General features: G+C 35.8%; 1 protein-coding gene across 1 annotated transcript; it reads left to right on the top strand.

Moving 5' to 3' along the window:
* The first annotated feature begins 20,715 nt into the window (after nt 1-20,715).
* On the top strand, nt 20,716-21,481 carry LOC124886427 (agamous-like MADS-box protein AGL23). Its single transcript, XM_047394605.1, has one exon. The coding sequence runs from the start codon at nt 20,919-20,921 to the stop codon at nt 21,429-21,431; it is 513 nt and encodes a 170-aa protein (XP_047250561.1). The 5' UTR covers nt 20,716-20,918; the 3' UTR covers nt 21,432-21,481.
* Nucleotides 21,482-22,034: the final 553 nt, after the last annotated feature.

The following is a 22,034-nucleotide window of genomic DNA, read 5'->3' as shown; positions in this document are numbered from 1 at the left end:
TTCATTAGAAAGATCACTCTTATATATTTCCGTTGACATATAGTATCTCACCCAGATCATTGTGTATGAGGAGTTATGATCGTTTGAAATTGACCCAAAATTTCACTTTTGATAGGCTGAAGTAGATCGACCATAACTTTTTGCTCCATTAGACAAATTGGATGAAACCAATTTCATTGGAAAGAGGACTCGCAGATCTTTCTGTTGATATATAGTAGATTACCCAGATCATTATGTTCAAGGAGTTATGATTGTTTAAAGTTGGAGCAAAAATACGCCAGGCCTCAGTACTTTTTCCTGCACGTTTTACTGTTCACTACTATTCACGATTCGATCGGAATGTTCATAACTCGTCGCTCGGGTGTCCATTTTGGATGATCCACATATCGTTGGAAATCTTATTCGATACTCTACGCAATGGTGGTTCATAATCTAAGACATTCTGCACGAAAAATTTATAATTCATTCTAGTAGATAGAACCCAACACGTTTACGCACAAAATTTCAACAAAAAATTTCTCGGGGTATTATATCATCCCCCCTGGAAACATTCGTCCTCGAATGACGCTAGACATACCAAGATTAGATAGGGAATAGATCATACAGCTGAAACCATTCGTTAGACTCATCACCACATCGTTTCTCACTCCGAATGCAACATAGAATTCATAAATTCAAGAAATTACAGCTGAGCACATAATAAATGACAGCTGAACTGCTGCAACTTTTATCAAAAGTGCATGATTTAGAAAAGAATGGTACCTTCGGCTTGATCGGAGTTCGCGGAAAATAGGTGCGGGTACTTGGATCGCATATCCGCCTCAGCTTCCCTAGTTGCACCTTCAACAAATTGGTTTATCCACAACACCTTGACCAAGGGAACTTCTTTGTTCCTTAGTCTTCGGATACTGAAATTAAGAATCTCATCAGGAATCTCATCAAAAGAAAGATTTTATTGAATGTCAGCACTCACAGAGGAATCCACTACCACAACATCGCTAATATGCTTTCTAAGCATGGAGACATGGAATATTGGATGAACAGAGGACAACTCGAAAGGCAACTCGACCTCATAAGCTACCTTACTAACACGACTAAGAATTTTGTAAGAACCAACATAACGGGGACTAAGCTTCCCCTTATTTCCGAATCTCTTCACCCCCCTCATGGGTGAAATTTTCAGATACTCTAGGTCACCAACTTCAAACTCAAGGTCTCTCCTTCTAACATCCGCATATGACTTCTGACGACTCTGTGCAGTTTTCAACCTTTCCCTAATCAACTTAACTTTTTCCATAGCCTCGAATATCGAATCAGGACCACTCACAGCCGCTTCACCCACCTCGAACCAACCTATGGGTGATCTACACTTCCTCTCATATAAGGCTTCAAACGGACCCATGCCAATACTAGAGTGGAAACTGTTATTATAAGCAAACTCTATCAACGGTAAGTGATCATCCCAACTTCCCTTAAAGTCAAGTGCACAAGCTCTCAACATATCCTCTAAGGTCTGGATAGTCCGCTCAGCCTGACCATCGGTCTGCGGATGAAAAGCAGAACTCAAAAGCACTTGGGTACCAAGACCCTTCTGAAAAACTTTCCAAAATTGTGAAGTGAACTGAGTACCCTTATCCGAAATGATAGACAAGGGAACTCCGTACAGTCTGACTAGCTCTCGGATATACAATCTAGCATAATCCTCAGCAGTATATGAAGTATGGACAGGCAAGAAATGAGCAGACTTAGTCAACCTATCAACCACAACCCAAATAGAATCATGATGGCATCGGGAAGGAGGTAAACTAATCACGAAGTCCATATTTTTCTCTTCCCACTCCAGGTGGGAATACTAAACTCTTGCATCATACCACCAGGTCTTTGGTGTTCAACCTTAACCTGTTGGCATGTTGCCAACTTAGCTACAAACGCTACTAGATCTTTCTTTATACCACTCCACCAATAGATTTCCCGCAAGTCTCGGTACATCTTGGTGGAACCAGGATGAATAGAATATCACACCCCATATGCTTCAGCCATAATCCTCTGTCTCAGATCATCAACATTCGGGACACACAATCTACCCTGCAATCTCAACACACCATCTCCCCCTTGTGAGAAAACCTCTACTTTTGGTCCTTGACTGACTCCTTCAGTCTGACCAAACTAGCATCTTAGTATTGCTTTTCCTTTACTTCTGAAACCAAGGAGGATTTGGAACTACTCTGAACCCCTATACTACCTTCGGCAGAGTCAAACAACCTAACCCCCAATCTATCTAAATAATGTACATCACGAGCCAACTCTTTCTTACCTTCAACCACATGCGAAACACTACCCATGGACACTCTACTTAGGGCATCCGCCACAATATTGGCCTTGCCCGAATGGTACAGCACACTCATATCATAGTCCTTTAACAATTCTAACAATCGTCTCTGCGTAAGATTCAATTCTCTCTAGGTAAACACATACTGCAAACTCTTATGATCAGTGAAAACATCAACATGGACCCCATACAAATAGTGTCTCCAGATTTTCAAAGCAAACTCAACAGCAGCCAACTCAAAGTCATGGGTGGGGTAATTTTTCTCATGGGATTTCAACTATCTAGAAGCATAAGCTATCACCTTACCCTTCTGCATCAATACGCCCCAACCCAACTCTCGAAGCATCACAGTATACCAAAAAACCATCAATACCATCAGGCAAAGTCAAAACAGGGGCCGAAGTAAGTCGAGTCTTCAACTCCTGAAAACTCTTCTCACAAGATTCGGACCATAAGAACTTCACTTTCTTTTGGGTCAACCGAGTCATAGGAGATGCTATAGAGGAGAAACCCTCAACAAAACGGCGGTAATATCCAGCTGAACCCAAGAAACTTCAGATATCAATCGGAGAAATAGGTCTAGGCCAATTTTTAACAGCTTCGGTCTTTTGGGGATCAACTCTAATACCCTCGGAAGAAATGATATTACCTAGAAAAGCAACTGACCTTATCCAAAACTCACACTTACTGAACTTGGCAAATAACTTGTGATCTCTATGGGTTTGCAAGACAATTCGGAGATGATCAGAATGTTTATCCTCACTAAGGGAGTGCACCAGTATATCATCGATGAACACTATGACAAACATATCTAGATATGGTCTGAACACTCGATTCATGAGGTCCGTGAAAGCTGCTGGGGCATTAGTTAACCCGAAAGACATAACAAGAAACTCAAAATGGCCATAACGAGTTTAGAAAGCGGTTTTTGGGATGTCACACTCCCTAACTTTGAGTTGATGATAGCTGTAACGAAGGTCTATCTTTGAGAAATAACTTGCACCTTGCAATTGGTCAAACAAATCATCTATTCTTGGAAGAGGGTACTTATTTTTTACGGTGACTTTATTCAGTTGGCGGTCATCAATGTACATACACAAAGATCCATCTTTCCTTTTCATAAACAGCACAGGAGCACCCCAAGGAGAAACACTGGGCCTTATGAAACCCTTATCTAGTTGATCTTTAAGTTGCTCTTTCAACTCCTTAAGTTCAGCAGGGGCCATACGGTAAGGAGGAAAAGAAATGGACTGAGTATCGGGAAGAAGATCAATCCCAAATTCTATTTCTCTATCAGGAGGTATCCCTAGGAGATCATCCGGAACGACATCAAAAAACTCATTGACGACGTTAACAGACTAGAGAGTTGGAGTCTCAGACTTAGTGTCTTTGACTCTAACCAAATGGTAAATACACCCCTTGGAAATAAGTTTTCTAGCTTTGAGGTAAAAGATAAAATGACTCTTGGGTGACACATAATTCCCAGACCACTCAAATGCGGATGCACCTGGAAACTGAAACTTGACTACTCAGGTCCGATAATCAATAGAGGCATAAGAAGAATACAGCCAGTCCATACCTAAAATTACATCAAAATCTACCATGTCTAACTCAATCAGATCAGCCAACAAGACTCTATGAAGAACGGTAACAGGACACTTTTATACACTTTCTGGGCAACAATCGAATCACCCACTAGGGTAGAAACTAGGATAGGCTCAGGAATAATCTCAGGACTCATTTCAAAATTCACAGCAATCAAAGGTGTAACATATGAGAAACTGGATCCAGGATCCAACAAAGCATACACATCAAACTCAAATATACGAAGCATACCAATAACAACATCGGGAGAGTCCTCCTGTTCCTGGTGGGATGGTAAAGCATAGAATCTATTCAGGCGCTGCCCACCAGCATTGCTAGAAGAGGCACCCTGAGCTGAGCTGGGGCTGGGCGAGTTTCTGGAACTGGAGCACTAACAGTCTGAGTCTGGGTCTGAGGGAGATAGTCACGACGCCCTTGTCCATTCTGTGGACAATATCTAACTCTGTGATCCATGTCACCACACCGGAAACAACCCCTCTTCTCACCCCAACACTCACCCGAATGAGCCTTACCACACTTAGGACACAGGGGATAATTTGGCTTACTGCCACCACTGTACTGAGACCTGGATGCATATGACCTGCTACCTTGCTTCTGCCTACCTCTAGGCACGGAAGCACTAGTAGATGACGGTGATGGCATAGATGAATGATCCTGATACTGAGGGAGACTCCCTTCCTGTGATCTAGTCTGACCCTGTCTGTGCTGCTCGAACCTAGCTCTCTTATTCCCTCTCATTCTATCTCTCTCCTTAATCTTGTCTACCTCAATCTTTTGGGCATGATTCATCAGCCTAGAAAGATTCATCTCACTATTCTGCATAGCAGACCTACACTCCTTAACCATAAAACTAGATACTCCAGTGACAAACTTACTCGTACTCGCCCGATTATTAGACACTAAGTCAGGAGCATACCTGGCTAACTGATTGAACCTTAGACAGTACTCCCTAACAGTCATAGAGCCCTTTCGCAGGTTCATAAACTCTTCCACCTTCGCCTCCCTCATTTCTAAAGAGAAAAAGTTATCCAAGAATGCATCCTGGAACTTTTGCTAAGTTGTAGGGACAACTCCCTCACCTCTACCTTTGAACCAAGCAACAACCCAGTCATAAGCAAGGTTTTTCAACCTATATGCAGCCAACTCCACACTATGTTCCTCAGATACATGCATCACCTAAGTAATCTTCTGCACCTCCTCTAAAAATAACCGTGGATCCTCATCAAACTTGGAACCATAGAATTCTGGCGAATTCATCCGCATGAAGTCACAGATCCTGGCAGCAGCTGAATCACCTCCCTATTGCTGTGGAGCCGGGGTCGGTTTAGCCTGAACATTTGCAGTAACAGCTTGGGCCAGCGCCTGAAAGGCTGCCCAAAATTTAGTATAAGACATGTTTTTATTCAATAGGTCAGTGGGTTGAGGTTGCTGACCATCATTATTTCTTCTCGCTCGACATGGAGGCATATTTCTGAAAGAGGAGAGCACGAATCAATAGCAGAGAGAGACACTTTAAGCACGATAGACTTCTGAAAGAAAGAATCACACTTTTTCCTAAAACGTCCTATAGCCTCTTGCTCATAGATGTGGTGCGCTACACACCGATGATTAATACTCTACTTAACGCATCTTGTCAGACTCCTTAGGATACCTTAAAACCTTAGTCTTTGATACCAAGTTTGTAATGCCCCGAAAATGGGTCCCGAAGAGTCACACGGTTCTTGAGGCTACGAGTAGCCCCAAGCTAATCCTTTGAGCCATTTTCAATTAGTTCAACACAAATCAACGGGGTTTCCATAAATAACCCTCAAATATCAACAGAGTAATCATCATCCTAGAATAAAAGAATTTCAGAAAGGTAACAAAATACGACTTATTAGTCAACTCCCAACATCTATACTAGTCTGATAAGCCTCTAAGAAAATCAATAAAACCAGCGAGCCATTGAGACATGCCCCAGCTAACTCAAACTCAGTTATCAAATGTAAATAATTCCGTGAAACCAACATCAGGCATCACGTCCTCGGAACATGAGGACTCACCACAACAGACGATGTAGAACAGCGTGCCCGAAGAATCACTGTCAAACTTGGAACTAAGCACTTAAACCTACATTCCGAGAAAATGCAGCCCACATCCGAAGATGTGGGTCAGTACCATGGAAAGGAACCAAGTATATGGGGGTGTATGCAAATGTATAAACATCATTATCATAAATATTTAAAAAATATATGCAGGATGTATGAAAGACTCACATAGCCCGAAGAAAATCCATAATCATGAGAGGATTAAATAAGTACAATAACACATGTGAGTCATCATATAATTTGTCAATCACTTTCAATTCATCAAGAATATCAATTCTCATAATGTAAATATCATTTAAGTCTTTCGAAAGAATAACTTTCACAATTCTACTTTCAAATCACTTCACCATTCACCATAGACACAAGGAAACACACACAAACAGGGAGATCCTATAATCGACATAAACCATGTGAGCTACACGGAGTCCAACGTACAACCCACGTTGGGGAGAGCCGTCCTATCCTTGCCATCGGAGTAGGACTATCGATATCAAATCCACACAAACTAATGATCACTATATAAATCAGCCTCAGGCTCACTCCTACGAGGGCACGTAGTTCTAGGGAAGTAAGGTCGCTTTATACCTCCCACTCGGTGCTAAAGATTTCTCCTGGACTTAGCTCAGATCATTTCAAAGACAATCCACAACAAAATAATGTCAGTAATATATAAATATACATCGAGAGCCATCATGCTTCCCATCTATCAAAATCAACCACGTTGTGGATTTCTTTCACACTCGAGTTCAAAATAACTCCATTAAGACCAAAAGGTCAAATCATTCAAAATATCTCAAATATTTAACATCAACGTGCTTATAACACACACTTTCTCGAAAAAACACAATTTGCAATGGGGATTCGCGACCCAAATATCAAAATCATGATAAATATCGTTCAAGATCATGCTTTATATCTCCACACATGTAAATTCATCTTTCAAAATCATAAACATCAAGATTTCATAATAATCATCATTAGATATGGGTTCATGCTTTAAATTCGTAAAAAATTAAATAAAAATCATGCCTTTGTAAAGAAAATTACTTTTGGGCACAAGAACGAAAGAGAGTTTTTGTTGAAAAACCCCACATACCTTGAATGATGAACTTTAGATCGATACTCATTTTTGAGATGTTAATCGTGCCTTTGAATGATGGTTCTTGAAGTTCTTGAACAAGGAACTTGGAATGTTGAATAAATTTGCAGAATTAACGGTGAACTTTGGAGGTTCTTGAAGTTGGATGTAGAAGCTTAGGGTTTTATTTTTGAGGGAATTTGATGAAATATAACATATAATGCTTTTAATAGGCTTTAATATAGGGTTTGGATGGATTTTGGATGAGGGAGAATGACCAAAACGCCCCTAAAAATCAAATAATTCTCGAATCTGTCCTTTGGTGGACTGTTTTAATAGTCTGAAGTAGATCAACCATAACGTTTTACTTCGATATCCAAATTGGATGAAACCAATTTCATTAGAAATAAGACTCTCATATATTTTCGTTGATATATAGTATCTCACCCAGATCATTGTGTACGGGGAGTTATGATCATTTGAAGTTGACCCAAAAATTTTCTTTTGATAGGCTGAAGTAGATCGACCATAACTTTTTGCTTCGATAGACAAATTGGATGAAACCAATTTCATTGGAGAGAGGACTCGCAGAGCTTTCCATTGATATATAGTAGATCACCCATATCATTATGTACAAGGAGTTATGGTCATTTAAAGTTGGAGCAAAAATACATGAGGCCTCAGTACTTTTTCCCGCACGTTTTACTGTTTACTACTATTCACGGTTCGATCGGAATGTTCATAACTCGTCGCTCGGGTGTCCGTTTTGGATAACCCACATATCGCTGGAAAGCTTATTCGATACTCTACGCAATGGTGGGCCATAATCTAAGAAATTATGCACGGAAAATTTATAATTCATTCTAGAAGATAGAACCCAACACGTTTACGCACAAAATTTCAACGAAAAATTTTCTGGGGTATTACATACACATAGACCAGGCTTTGTGAACATTTCTCCAAGTTGTGGAGGTTGATGAAAAAAGCTTCCCCTTGGGATGTCATTTTTTAGGAACCCTAGCCCATAAGGTGGTGGATTTGAATTGAGCCTCTAAGCTAGGCTACAAAGCAGAGTGTCATTATTGATACTAACTTGCTGTTGATCTAGCCCCCCCCCCCCCCCAAGTGTTTGGGATGGACAATGGTAGCCCAATTTATTATATGCATCTTTATTTTCTCACTAGTAGAGCCCCAAATGAAATTTCTTTGGGCTCTGTCTATACGATTATGGATTTTTCTAGGGATAAGGATGTATTGCATAACATAGTTGGGAATACTGCTAAGGCATAATTTAGCAAGGGTGGTCATCTGAGCCATATTAAGAAACTTGACTTTCCAACCAGCCAACTTATTACTGATGTTGTCAAGGATGAATTGGAAGTCAAAAAGTTTTGACTTACCCTGAAAAATAGGGAAGCCCAGATACCTCCCAAAGGTATGGTTAGATTTTATGCCAAGAATGGATGAGAGGAAATTTTTGGTGGAGTCAAGACGATTGGAAGAGAATAGCACCTTGGACTTATCCAGATTCACTTTTTGACTTTAGAAAGTGCTAAAACTGTGAAGGGTTCTGACAATGTTAGAACAGTTAAGCTGATCAGCTTTAGCAAAAAGGGTTAAGTCATCTGCAAAAAAGAGGTGGGATATTTTTTATCCCCTGTGATTTATATGAATAGGATGCCATTGCAGAGTATCAATTTCATGGTTTATCCTTCTAGAGAGGAGTTCCATACAACGAATAAAGAGATAAGGTGAAAGGGGGTCCCCTTGCCGTATTCTTCTGGTAGGTTGGAAGCTAGGGGTGTAGCTTTCATTAACAAGGATAGAAATAGTAGAGGAGGAGACACAAGACATGATAAGTTTGGAGAGCCCTAGGGGGAAATTAAAATAGTAAAGGACTTGTATGCTGAAAGACCATTCAACCCTATCAAAAGCCTTTTTTCGGATCAATTTTTAAAATCATGTGAGGGGTGATCCCCTTCATTTTCCTGAAATGATCAATGTATTTTTGAATAATGATATCATTATCTGAGGCTCTTCTCTTAAATAAGAAACTGGCTTAAGTATCACCAATGAGGGATTGAAGAAAAGGTTTGATTCTATTAGCAATTGTCTTGGTGATAATTTTGTATTGAGTATTACAGAGGCCTATGGGTCTGAAATTTTTAGAGTGGGAGCATTTTTGAATTTAGGAATAAGGCACAAATAAGTAGAGTTGACATGAGAATCCATAACACCATTAGTGAAGGTGTTTGTATAAAAATCTAAGAAAGGAGGAGCAAAGGTGGCCCAAAACTTTTGGTATATGAAGGGATGCATACCATTAGGTCCAAGAGCCTTAAAGGGCTGGAAAGAGAGGACAACATTATAAATTTCATCCAGGGTGAGAGTAGAATCCTGAAGGGGATGAGATAGAACTAATTTGGGAAGGGTTCCTCTAACATTTAAGAGGGGCTTGTAAGTGATCAGTCCTAAAAGAGGAGGCGTAGAAGGAAAGAATAGAAGCTTGAATCCCTTCTTGGTCATGAACCCAAATGCCTTGGTCTTGAAGGAAGTAAATTTTATTCCTTCTTCTTCTGTTAAGGGTTGAAGTATGAAAGAACCTAGTGTTCTAATCACTTTCCATGAGCCAGTTGATTCTAGATTTTAACTTCCAAAAATCCTGCTCATTCCTTAAGATAGAACTTCTCTCTCAAGATTATGGAGAAATGAGCTAGTGGGATAATTGGGGAATTGCTGAATACCTGCCAGCCTGGCTAACAAGTGTTTCTTCATATGGAAAATATTTCCAAAGATGTTTTTATTCCAGACACTGGTAATGTCAGCAAAATCTAAAGTAGCTCTGGTGAGATTAGACTCTGGGGAAAGATTGGGACACTAAAAGAGAAAAATCAGGGTGGTTACACCACATAGATTCCACCCTGAAGGGCTTAGAGGTAGTGGGAGAATTTCTAGCAAGGGTTAAAAGAAGATGGGAATGATCAGAGTAGGTCCTGAAAAGATAAAGAATTGAAGATTCAATGTAAAGGTGAATCCAGTGGTCATTAGCAAAACACCTATCTAGTCTTTCTAAGATAAGGTTTTGTCTATGTTTATACCTCATATTAGACCAAGTTAATTTACTCCCTCTAAACCCAAGATCTAATAGATTACAGTGGTTCAAACAGTCTCTAAAGATAGAGGTTCTAAAGTAGTTAATACTATTTCCCTCAAATTTATCAGAGGCTACCAGTAATTCATTAAAGTCACCACCAATAAGCCAACAATTGATTCCAAGAGTTAAGAGAGTTAGCTATACACATTAATTGATCCCAAATGGTCCTTCTAATAGAAAAATATTACTAGCATAAATGACACTTAAAATCCAACAGTAAAAGGGGAGTTACCTTAACAGTAGCATGGATGGCTTGGTTAGAAATAGAAATGTCCTTAATGAAGACGGTATCATCCTTCCAAAAGATAACTATTCCTCCCGAGGAGTCATTAGCAGAGGATTGAAGAAAATAAGGGAATCCTAATTCATCAGCTAAGTTTTATGGTCAACCATCCTAGTCTCCAGAAGAGCTAGAATAGAAGGCTGGTGGATACCTACAATTGCCTTGTAATGACACCTAAACTTAGCATTTTTTGCACCTCTAGAATTCCATATTAGACAGTTATTCATTGAAAGCTTTTGAGAGTGTGGGTTCGCTAGGAAGATTGCTTTCCCCTTTCCCGATGACACAGATGGACTGGGTAGGTCCATGTTTTTCTTTTTCCTGAAAAGTGAGGAAATCTTTGCTTTGTAACAATCCCATGTCATAGGGTTTGGAAACCCTATTCCTATTTCTACCCTTGAGTCTTGAGATATCAGAGGGAAAATTACCACAATCAGTTCCTGAGTAGGCCCTTCAAAGACCAGGTTTACAGACCTTTCCAAAGTGAGAACATACATTCTTGGTATTCTCAGTTGGACTAGAAGGGCTTCCTTTTCCCTGTTGCTCTTTCTTAGATCTTCTGGTGTTTCTATCCTTTTTGGGTCTTATTGGATCAGATGAGGGTTTAAAGATGGTTGATTCTGAGGGATCACCAATGGGAGAGAGAGGTCTTCCCTCATTGTGTCTCACAAAAAGAGGACCTATATACAGGAGGAATGGGTTGAGAAGTGGGAAGAAAAGAAGGCTCGAGCTGCTGAGATTCATCATCTCTGATATGATTGATGGATTGGGCTCCCCTTGGAAGGATGGGCTGATTATTTGTATGAGGGTGGTCATCCAGACATTTGACCAGTAATTTTGAAGGCCCTGGTTGAGGCACTCCATGTACAAAAGGGCCAAGTAACTGGGGTCCTGAATTAGAATTGTGATCTGGGTGCCCTCCCATTGAAGGTGGAGTGGGACTGATTGGCTGCCAGCCAAGAAGCCGTCATGCGAGGGGGGAAAGAGGGGTAACGAGTCCTAATTGTATTAGATTTTTGTTGCTCGTACTCTGTCAAATTCTAGTATAGTTTAAGATATCGTCCCACAAAGATTGGAAAAACTATGCTACAAACTTGTATTATCTTGATTACTATTTGAGAATCAAATTGATGAAAGGAGATTAATTTCTAAAGTTTTTTAAAAAAATATGTTAACAAATAGTGTTTAAAAGATTATATTGGAGAGCAAGTTGGGAGTTGTTGAATTCACTTGGTATGTTTATTATAATAAAATCATTATTTTAGTAATTTCTACAAAATTATAGAATAACTTACTAAACTTGATTTATGTGTTTATGAGGAATAAAGACCCGTTGTGAGTAATCTTTAAATCAATAAACTTACTTGAGACAATTTCTCCGCGAGGATACAGATTGAAAGAAATAAGACAATGACCCCTCAAATCAATAATCTTATTTGAGTCAATCCCTCCGCTAGGATATAAATTGAAACAAATAAGATAGAAATCCTTCCGTGAGGATAAGGATTAAAAGAAGCAATTTCAAAGATTTGAAATAACAAGTGACTAAAAATTATTATTACTTATATTTTATGAAATACTTATAGTATATTTAGTTTTCTTCCTTATGGGAAGTACAACTTAATATAACTAACTATAATATAAAATGTCAAGTAACGCTAATTTCTAGTACAAGTATTTCAACACGAATTATTTAACTTTTAAATAAAATCAAGACTTGAAGAACTAAAATAAGATTTATATCATAATATTATACCAATTTTCTTCAATGCTCCCAACACAAAGAAATTGCTCTATTATGGAGAAATTAATAAAGAAGAGGAAAAAATATTATTCTACAAAAGAAAAAGAAAGAAAGAAATAGTAAACAAGACTAATTCTTATATATTGCTTATGTTGTTGGATGCCTAACAATCAAAGAAATGTCTCTATTTATAGAAAATTATAATGTTGAACCAATGAATGCATTCTTTGAAGTGGTCGTCATGACGGTCAACTGTAACTCTTCTCAAAAAGCTCACTAATTTCATTTCTTCATTTGATGGGTGTGATAAGTTTTTGAAGTGGTCGTTGTGACGGTAAACTTGTAACTCTTCTCAAAATGCTCACTTGTTTCATTCCTTCATTTGACGGGTGTGAGTATGAAATTGTGGTTTCACCCGTGGAATTCTCTTATTTCTTTAATAATTTATTTCTTCTCTTGTATTCTTCTTCCTGTAGAATTTGTCAGAAAATATACAATAATATGATATATTTATTTATATTTATTTAAAATAATTAATATTTAATATATAAAAATATATAAATAAATATATCCATTAAATACCCCCACACCCGAATCTTTGTTCGTCCTCGAGCAAAGGACAAAACAAAACAACTAAAATTTTAAGTAATGAAATTATTAGATAGAATAAAATTCAATAAAGACTACATCATGCGTTCAAATAAATTTAGTCGCTTTCATATTCACCTATTGAGAATCAAAATTATAATATTTTTTTATCAGTGTGTCTCACCAAATGAAGAGAGGTGCCCATAAATCACACAATATATCAATAAAATCGAACAAAGGGCATTGATATAAAAAAAATTCTTTCTCTTTCAACAAAGAAGTATCTCAAGCTACTCGAAGTTCCATAAGCTTGCCTATTATGTAGTTCTCCACTAATATAGGGATCTTTGAGTTGAGATCATGTAGGACTTTTATAAGATTGGAATGTAGATTTAGGGATCGATAGAATGTATATAAATAAAAGTGACTTAAATCCCTTATGAACACCATAACACTTTAGCATTTTAACATTGTTGCTTTCCTACTTCTAAAACAAATCAACCTCCATTTTTTTTCATCTTTTTAATCCCCTTTTTCCTCAATCATTTTTCAAGAAGTAGTTACCAACTTTTATTTTTGTAATTTTTTTTTTTTGATAACATTCTCTTTTTTTTTTTGGTGATAAAATACTTAAAATACCAATAAACTAAAAAGGAATCAATGTTTACTTCTTTTTCTTACTCCCCACACTAATTTTGTATTCAATTTCTTATTGACTCTAAGGGAATAAAGTGAATGAATAGATGTGATAACAAAGATTAATTTTGAATTAAAATTTGGCTTATCAATAAAATAAGAGATGATTTATTTAGGCTCAAGGAACGACGAGGGATAAACATAATTTTGGTAGGTCAATTTTGATCATGGCTTAACAAGAAGGCCTACTTTCATTTCCCAACTCAAAAATCTACCTAGTAATTCGCCTCAAATCACATGCAAGGCAAGTTCTAGATTTTCAAATATGCAAGAGAACTGGGCGATATCACCTGACAACACTATACACTTGGGATCAGTAAATATTACAATTTTAATCACCAATAAACAAATATGAATTTGAAAAGATATTCATAGAACCCATGGATGATAGTCATTCAATTTATTTTTCAAATTTTTATTATTATAGAAAAAAAAGTATTCAGTTCAAAATATTACGACCATGACAAAGAACTGAACAAAGAAATCCATGAAAGTTTATTAATATAGTTATGCTATGAATAAATAAAAATATGTAAATATATAAAATATATTGCGTAAATATATATATTTTCTATCCCTCCCACTTAAATATCATCATGTGTCTGACAAATAATTTAAAAGCAATACGAGGAAAAAAGTTTATTTTTTCTTTTTACGAGAGCTTGTGAATTCCACCCCTAGTTCTGATTCACATTTTCTTCTTTGATTCTTGAAAATTCTGCACAAACATAGTTGACCAACATCATTATAAAGTATTTTCTTCTTTTGGATCATCCAATTTTATTTTTTATCTTATCTTGAAAAGAAAAATAATCTTGCATGATAATTCTCAATTTTATTTTATATTTTTCACAAGGATCATTCCATACTTTTTCCTAAAATTCTCCGACAACAAAATTCAAAAAGTTAGAATGATGAAAAGAAATTGCAGAATAATGATCAAATGATATTATTTTTGTGCTTGTGACCTTTTCATTCTCATTTTTCTCAAAATTAATGCATTCGTTACTTGTTGAGTTGAATTTCATCACACATTTATCGTCATCATGCTTCACTAAATTAGTTTTTTCATCGTGAGCAATATATTCTTTTTCATAAGGCTCTTCTATTTCATTAATTGTTTCATCCTTACAAGATGCAGTTTCATTTGATAGTTCATCATCATTATAGGAGTTTACTATGCTTATTAATTCATTTACTTTCATAGTTAAATCCATAGTGGTTTTATAATTATATGGAATTTTTCATCGATATTCTTAAAAAGAATATGCATAATTTTCTCCAAAATCCTATTCTCCTCTTGAAATGGTTTGCTCTCAATAAGTTGATCATCTTGTGAGTATTGATTGCACTCTGGATTGCAATTATATTCACTAGAATCAATATACCTGAAAGAACTAGAAACAACATTAGATTGTTCATACGAAGAATCAAAGAAATATGAATTACCTGTTTGACATTCATGAACTTGGTGACTACCTCCACAATATTCACAAGTAATGGATCTTTCACAAATTTTGTTAATTAATTCTTCAAGACTGTTCATTCTCCCAGAAATCGAAAAGAATTACTTGTTTGATATTCAAAGCTTTGATGGTTGTTGCCACAATAGTCGCAGATAATAGCCTTTTGACAATATTTTTCTACCAACTTAGTAAAATTTTTACTTGGTTGATTGAAATTCAAACTTAAAGTGCATAAAGTAGGTTCACAATGAGATTTTTTTAAAAAATCTTGCTTCCTAGCACTAATTAGGTGCTACAAACAAAATACATGAAGACAAAAAAAATATTAAATATATTATAATACAATATACATTAATATAATAATAACAATAACAACAATATCTTCAAGTCTTATTTTCGAAAACTTGTCAAGTATTAAAAAATAAATTACTTAAAAATAAAATCTCAAAGTAGTAATAGGACAATTAATTTGAAGTAGATGTTTACTAATCCTCGGCAACGGCGCTAAAAATTTGACGAGTCCAAATTATATAAGATTTTTGTTGCCCGTACTCTGTCAAATTCTAGTATAGTTTAAGATATCGTCCCACAGAGATTGAAAAATCTAAGCTACAAACTTGTATTATCTTGATTACTATTTGAGAATCAAATTGATGAAAGGAGAGTAATTTTTAAAGTTTTTTAAAAAAATATGTAAACAAATAGTGTTTAAAAGATTATATTGGAGAGCAAGTTGGGAGTTGTTGAATTCACTTGGTATGTTTATTATAATAAAATCATTATTTTAGTAGTTTCTATAAAGTTGTAGAATAACTTTTTAAACTTGATTTATGTGTTTATGAGGAATAAAGACCCCTTGTGAGTAATCTTTAAATCAATAAACTTACTTGAGACAATCTCTCTGTGAGGATACAGATTGAAAGAAATAAGACAATGATCCCTCAAATCAATAATCTTATTTGAGTCAATCCCTCCGCTAGGATACGAATTGAAATAAATAAGATAGAGATTATTTAAATCTAAGAAATAGTTCGAAATAATCCTTCCGTAAGAATAAGGATTAAAAGAAGCAATTTCAAAGATTTGAAATAACAAGTGACTAAAAATTATTATTACTTATATTTTAAGAAATACTTATAGTATATTTAGTTTTCTTCCTTGTGGGAAGTACAACTTAATATAACTAACTATAATATAACATATCAAGTAACGCTATAACTTTTAAATAAAATCAAGACTTGAAGAACTAAAATAAGATTTATATGATAATATTATACCAATTTTCTTCAATGCTCCCAACACAAAGAAATTACTCCATTATGGAGAAATTAATAAAGAAGAGAAAAAAATATTATTCTACAAAAGAAAAAGAAAGAAAGAAAAAGTAAACAAGACTAATTCTTATATATTGCTTATGTTGTTGGATGCTTAACAATCAAAGAAATACCTCTATTTATAGAAAATTATAATATTGAACCAATGAATGCATTCTTTGAAGTGGTCGTCATGACGGTCAATTGTAACTCTTCTCAAAACACTCACTTGTTTCATTTCTTCATTTGACGGGTGTGAGAAGTTTTTGAAGTGGTCGTTGTGACGGTCAACTTGTAACTCTTCTCAAAACGCTCACTTGTTTCATTCCTTCATTTGACGAGTGTGAGTACGAAATTGTGGTTACACTCGTGGAATTCTCTTATTTCTTTAATAATTTATTTCTTCTCTTGTATTCCTGTAAAATTTGTCAGAAAATATACAATAATATGATATATTTATTTATATTTATTTAAAATAATTAATAATTAATATTTAATATATAAATAAATATATCCATCAAGGAGCGGTGGTGAGTGTGATCATGATCGGCGGAGGAGGAGAGGTCATTGTGCTCAGAAGGAGTACATTGCATGGCAACTTCATTGCTGCCAGTATTAAGGAGTTGAGTGGGAATGTGAAGAGCTTCACCTTTGGACAACTCAGTGGCATTTAATGCCATGTCTGTTGCATGATTATTTGCCATCAAATCTATTTGGGAAGAGGAAAAGATTGACGGCGTGGGAGAAGAATTACGAGTCTTGAGAGAATAATCATTTGACAAGAGAGGTGGGCCCTAGAGAAAAATTGTATTTCCTTTTCATTATTAGAAAATGAAGGGACGTAGTTATTAGAATTAAGAAGAGGAGGAGAGAGTTATAGAGAATTAACAGTTTTTGAATTAAAAATGGATTCTAAGAGAGTAGCAGTTGGGCTTAGTGCAAGACTGGGCCTCAGGTTTAAACCCAAGTGGGAGGAGACAGTACTGATAATGTTATTTGTAATTGGGCCAGAGGCCTTAAAAATTGGGGAACTATTGGGCTAGCCCAAGTGGGTCTGAGAAGTCTCAGTAAAAAAGGTCAACCCGAGATGGCCCAATAACATAGGGATGCCCTAGCCCAGGAGTCATGCCGTCGTTTGTGAGTGACGTCACGTTGGGGAAAGAGAGCTAGGGGACTTACCTGGAGTTGACATTAGAGCATCTTTACCTCTATCGTAGATCGCTGGAGAGACCGATGTAACAGTGGATTTCTTACCAGATTATTTCCTTGTAAGGGATACTATTTGCCATTCTTCTTTCAAAGCAGCCGGCAAAGGAGGGGTGACTTCCGGAGAAGTGGGATTCTCCGAAATGAGGACTTCGCATTTCTCTAGAAATGAGGTAGCTAAGTGACCCACATAACCACAAATTTTATAGAGAATTTTTTCCCCTTCGTACACAATTTGCTGTTTATGGTTACCAATGATCATTAAGGCCTTAACCGGCTTAACCAGATTGACTCGAATGCAGATTCGAGCATACCGACCTCGAATTATTGAGGATGTACATGTATCGACCTTGAGTAGCGTTCCTATTTTCCGGCCAATGCGTTCAAGGATGGATCTGTTAGAGAATTCGATCGGTAGTTGGGGCAGGCATACCCAAATCGTTGTGGAGTCGATTTTGGAGGTGCTCGACACGAAGTTGGGCTTCCATTTACGGACGGAGATGAAGCTACCGGCTACAAACCAGGGCCTCCCTTGTAGTGCTATATCTTGACTATCTCTTCCCTTGAATTTTGCCGCGAAAGATCCATAACCCAGATCAATTAAGCATAGGGGTTAAGGGAGTTTCCAAAGGGCATTTAGTTTGGTTCGTAGGTATTGAAGCGTAAGATTGCCCCCAAACACCTTAAGGATAATTGAGAACTGCTAGGGAGTGTAAATTCGGAGCTTTTTGTCAAGAGTCAGGGTTATTGAATCGCTGTCAGTGTCGGCTAAATCAGTATCAGAATCAGAAGAAAACATTTGATGATCAGAAGAGGAGATGGAATTGGAGGCGACATCTTTGTAGGTGGGTTTAAAATCCATTATAAATGAAAGTAGAAAGGAGGTGGAGGTCGGCATTTCTGCAATTCAATTAACTAATGCTTAACAAACAATTTTAGGTAATAACATGTGTCATTTCTTTAGTTTAAATTAAAATTCAAAAGTCGTACTCCCTCAATCTCATATTAATTTTCAAATTTTAAAAATAAATTGATAATTCTCTTTTTATTGTGACTTCTTAACACATGTAAAAAAAAGGTGACCGATTAATATAAATAAAATATTTATTTTTTTTATTTCTGCCATTTTCTGTGTTATGTGATTTCGAATCTCTGTCTATAAATACACATTTACTTACTGAATTTTAAATCAAAGTTTAATTCCAAAGCAAACTCAATGGGTACAGGGAAGAGGAAGATAGAGATCCAAAAAATCACAAAGGAAACTTCTAGAATGGTTACATTCTAGAAAAGACGAATAGGGCTTTTCAAAAAGGCTAAAGAACTTGAATCCATGTCGGGTTGTCGTATTGCATCTGTTGTTTTTTCACCCATCGGAAAGCCTTATACTTGTCGCGATGTTGAATATGCCATACAGAGGCATTTATTTTTCCGGTAATAATAACAATCGTAAAAACCCAATCAATATTTTGATTAGGGGTTTAACTATAATATACCGTTTAAATATTTTTCATATAAAATTCATTTAACATAAGATTGAGAGGCGTTTGACATATTTTACAATCAGCGATCCAAAATCATTATCGAATCCTGCTCAAGTGAAAAGACAAAACAAACAGCTATGGTTAACGTTGTTGCAAACTCGTCAAAGTTTAATATATAACTTTCTTTATGTATAAGGATCTACCTACCTCTATATTCAAATACCTATCACTTAATTTTCTCGAGAACAAATAACTTGCATACTTGTGTCTAAATCTAAATTAATGTAATGTATATAGACTTTTCAATTTTGACAACGTTCAACTATATGGAGAGTTCAATGGTGTAATGATGTATGGTGCACTATAATACCCCAACTTAGAAAGGAGTCCCACATCGGCAAAACACAGGAGGGATACTGGGTATATAAGTAAGCAACCCTTACTCCCTACTGATGCGTTTTAAAGCCGTGCGGGCTTAGGCCCAGCTAGTGGACTGGGGAGTTACAGGGGTGTCTCGGGCGTTGATAGTTTGGGATATCCGTTGTGGCCAAGGCCTCAGCTCGGGTGGATTGGGGAGTTACAAGGATGTCTCGAGCCTTGATGGTTTGGGATGTCCCTTGTGACCAAGGCCTCAACTCGGGTCGTGACATGCACATTTATAGATATTTGTGGAAGAGAAACCAACAGTCTTAGATAGTTACATTGCCATAGCCTTTCCTTTGTTCGAAACATTGAAGGCACATACAGAAACTAGAGTCACGAAAAACACGCTTTGATTTTATCCTCTTCCAAGTATTTTCACCTTTCATATTATTAATAACAATCAAAACAAACTACATTAAGAATACAACACAATGCGATATAATCACCAACAGAGTCAACCACTTTTAAGTGTTAATGACCTAAGGATATTTACCAATTCAAATTAAAGTCTTTAAATTTGTATTGAAAAGAAAATAGAGAATGATATCTACGTGACTTGAGCTTTTAGCAATCACTTAAAATCATTAGCTCACTCACAAGTCACAAGCCACACTTCCATACACGAGAGAAAATAAACTTTTATTTCTTTCCGCTACATAATTTCTTATAAAATTACATATTGAAATAAAATAAATAAGCACATAAACATCATCCATTGACTATCGAGAAGAGAGAAGAAAATTGCATAAATATAAAAGAAATGATGATAATAAATGCAAAAAGATGCCTTGAATCAAAATTCAAAAAATAAAAAGAAAAGTAGTAGCAGAAAACGAAATCCTAAAATATATATAATCAATTTAAATAATATTACCTTATATAATTATTTATTAAAGAAAATAATAACAAATAAAAGATTTCTGCAATTCAATTTAACTAATATTTAACAAACAATTTTAGGTAATAACATGTGTCATTTCTTCAGTTTAAACTAAGATTCAAAAGTCTTACTCCCTCAATTTCATATTAAGTTTCAAATTTTAAAAATGAATTGATAATTTTCTTTTTATTGTGACTTCTTAACACACGTTTAAAATAAAAGTGATCGACTAATATAAATAAAATATTTCTTTTTTTAATTTCTGTGTTAAGTTAAAACTAAGTTCTTTTTTTTATAGTTCCCCATTGGAAATTGAAATAATAGCTTAAATAAACTAAAATAAGTATCTTTAACAAGAAGACAAGTAACGAAACATAGGAAAACGAGAGTATATAGACAGTGAATTAGAAAACCAAATATGGGAAGGAGTATATATAGACAGTGAATTAGAAAACCAAATATGGAAAGGAAAATATATTCCATGGAAACTAACAATTTTAATATGTTATTTCCAATCTCTATCTATTAATACACATTTACTTACTGAATTTCAAATCAAAGTTTAATTCCAAAGCAAAATCAATGGGTACAGGGAAGAAGAAGATAGAGATCCAGAAGATCACAAAGGAAACTTCTAGAATGGTTACATTCTCGAAAAGACGGAAAGGGCTTTTCAAAAAAGCCAAAGAACTTGAATCCATGACGGGTTGTCGTATTGCCTCCGTTGTTTTCTCGCCCACCGGAAAGCCTTATACTTGTGGCGATGTTGAATATGCCATACAGAGGCATTTTTCTGGTAATAATAATAATAATAATAATAATAGTAGATCTACGGAACCATCAACGTCAGGGCTGAATTCCCGTCACTCTAACTCTGATGGTGTTGCTGTTGCTTCTGGGGATTCCTCGGGGTCGAGGTCATCGTCGTCATCGACTCCGAGGAGGAATGGTCTCCATGATTGGGTGGAGGGTATAGACGTCGAAAGATGTGGAAATTTGAATCGATTATTAATGTGGAAGAAGCAACTGGAAGGAACAAGAAAAAAGATTGCTTCCATTGAAGATTCGGAGTCGTTTCAAGCTTTGTTTGGGTAGTCGCTTTAAAGTTATTTAATTTATATACTTTCTGGAATTGTATTTCTCGTATTTATTTATATTGGTATTTTTATTTACTTTTTTGGTATATCAAATTATTGTTAATTTATTTTAAAATTTCGAAAAATTGTAACTTAAAATGAGTCTAATTGCGAGTTCGAAAATGTAAGGTTTATACTTTATAGGAGAGATATAATACTAGGTCGTTCAAGCCACCATCGGAAAATCACAACTAATCGCAGATAAGGATCCACAACATATATTTACAAGTTTTTGAGATTGCAAGAAATTCCAAGCAAACAATTCAAACAGAACCCCAATATTACCTTAAGGGATTGTTTGATGTGAGAGATAAGAAGAAATAATTATGAGATAAAATTTTAGCGAAAAATGATTTGAAATGTATTTAAATTTTGACGAAATTTATTGTAATATGTCTAAATTTTACAGGGTCCTACAACCTTCTTATAACTTTGTATGGATCCTATGACCCCTGGACTATTTATTAATGTATTTTACTGACTTTTATTTATTTATTTATTTGTTGATATTTTTTATTAGCTTGTAAATATCACCAAAATACACTAAAAAATAATTCAAGGG

This window comes from Capsicum annuum, chromosome 8 (assembly GCF_002878395.1).
Source record: "Capsicum annuum cultivar UCD-10X-F1 chromosome 8, UCD10Xv1.1, whole genome shotgun sequence".
NCBI lineage: Eukaryota > Viridiplantae > Streptophyta > Magnoliopsida > Solanales > Solanaceae > Capsicum > Capsicum annuum.
This window is presented reverse-complemented; position numbering and strand designations above follow the sequence as displayed.

Coding starts and splice junctions, on each gene's coding strand:
- LOC124886427 (XM_047394605.1), top strand. CDS start 20,919: ATGGGTACAGGGAAGAAGAAGATAGAGATCCAGAAGATCACAAAGGAA.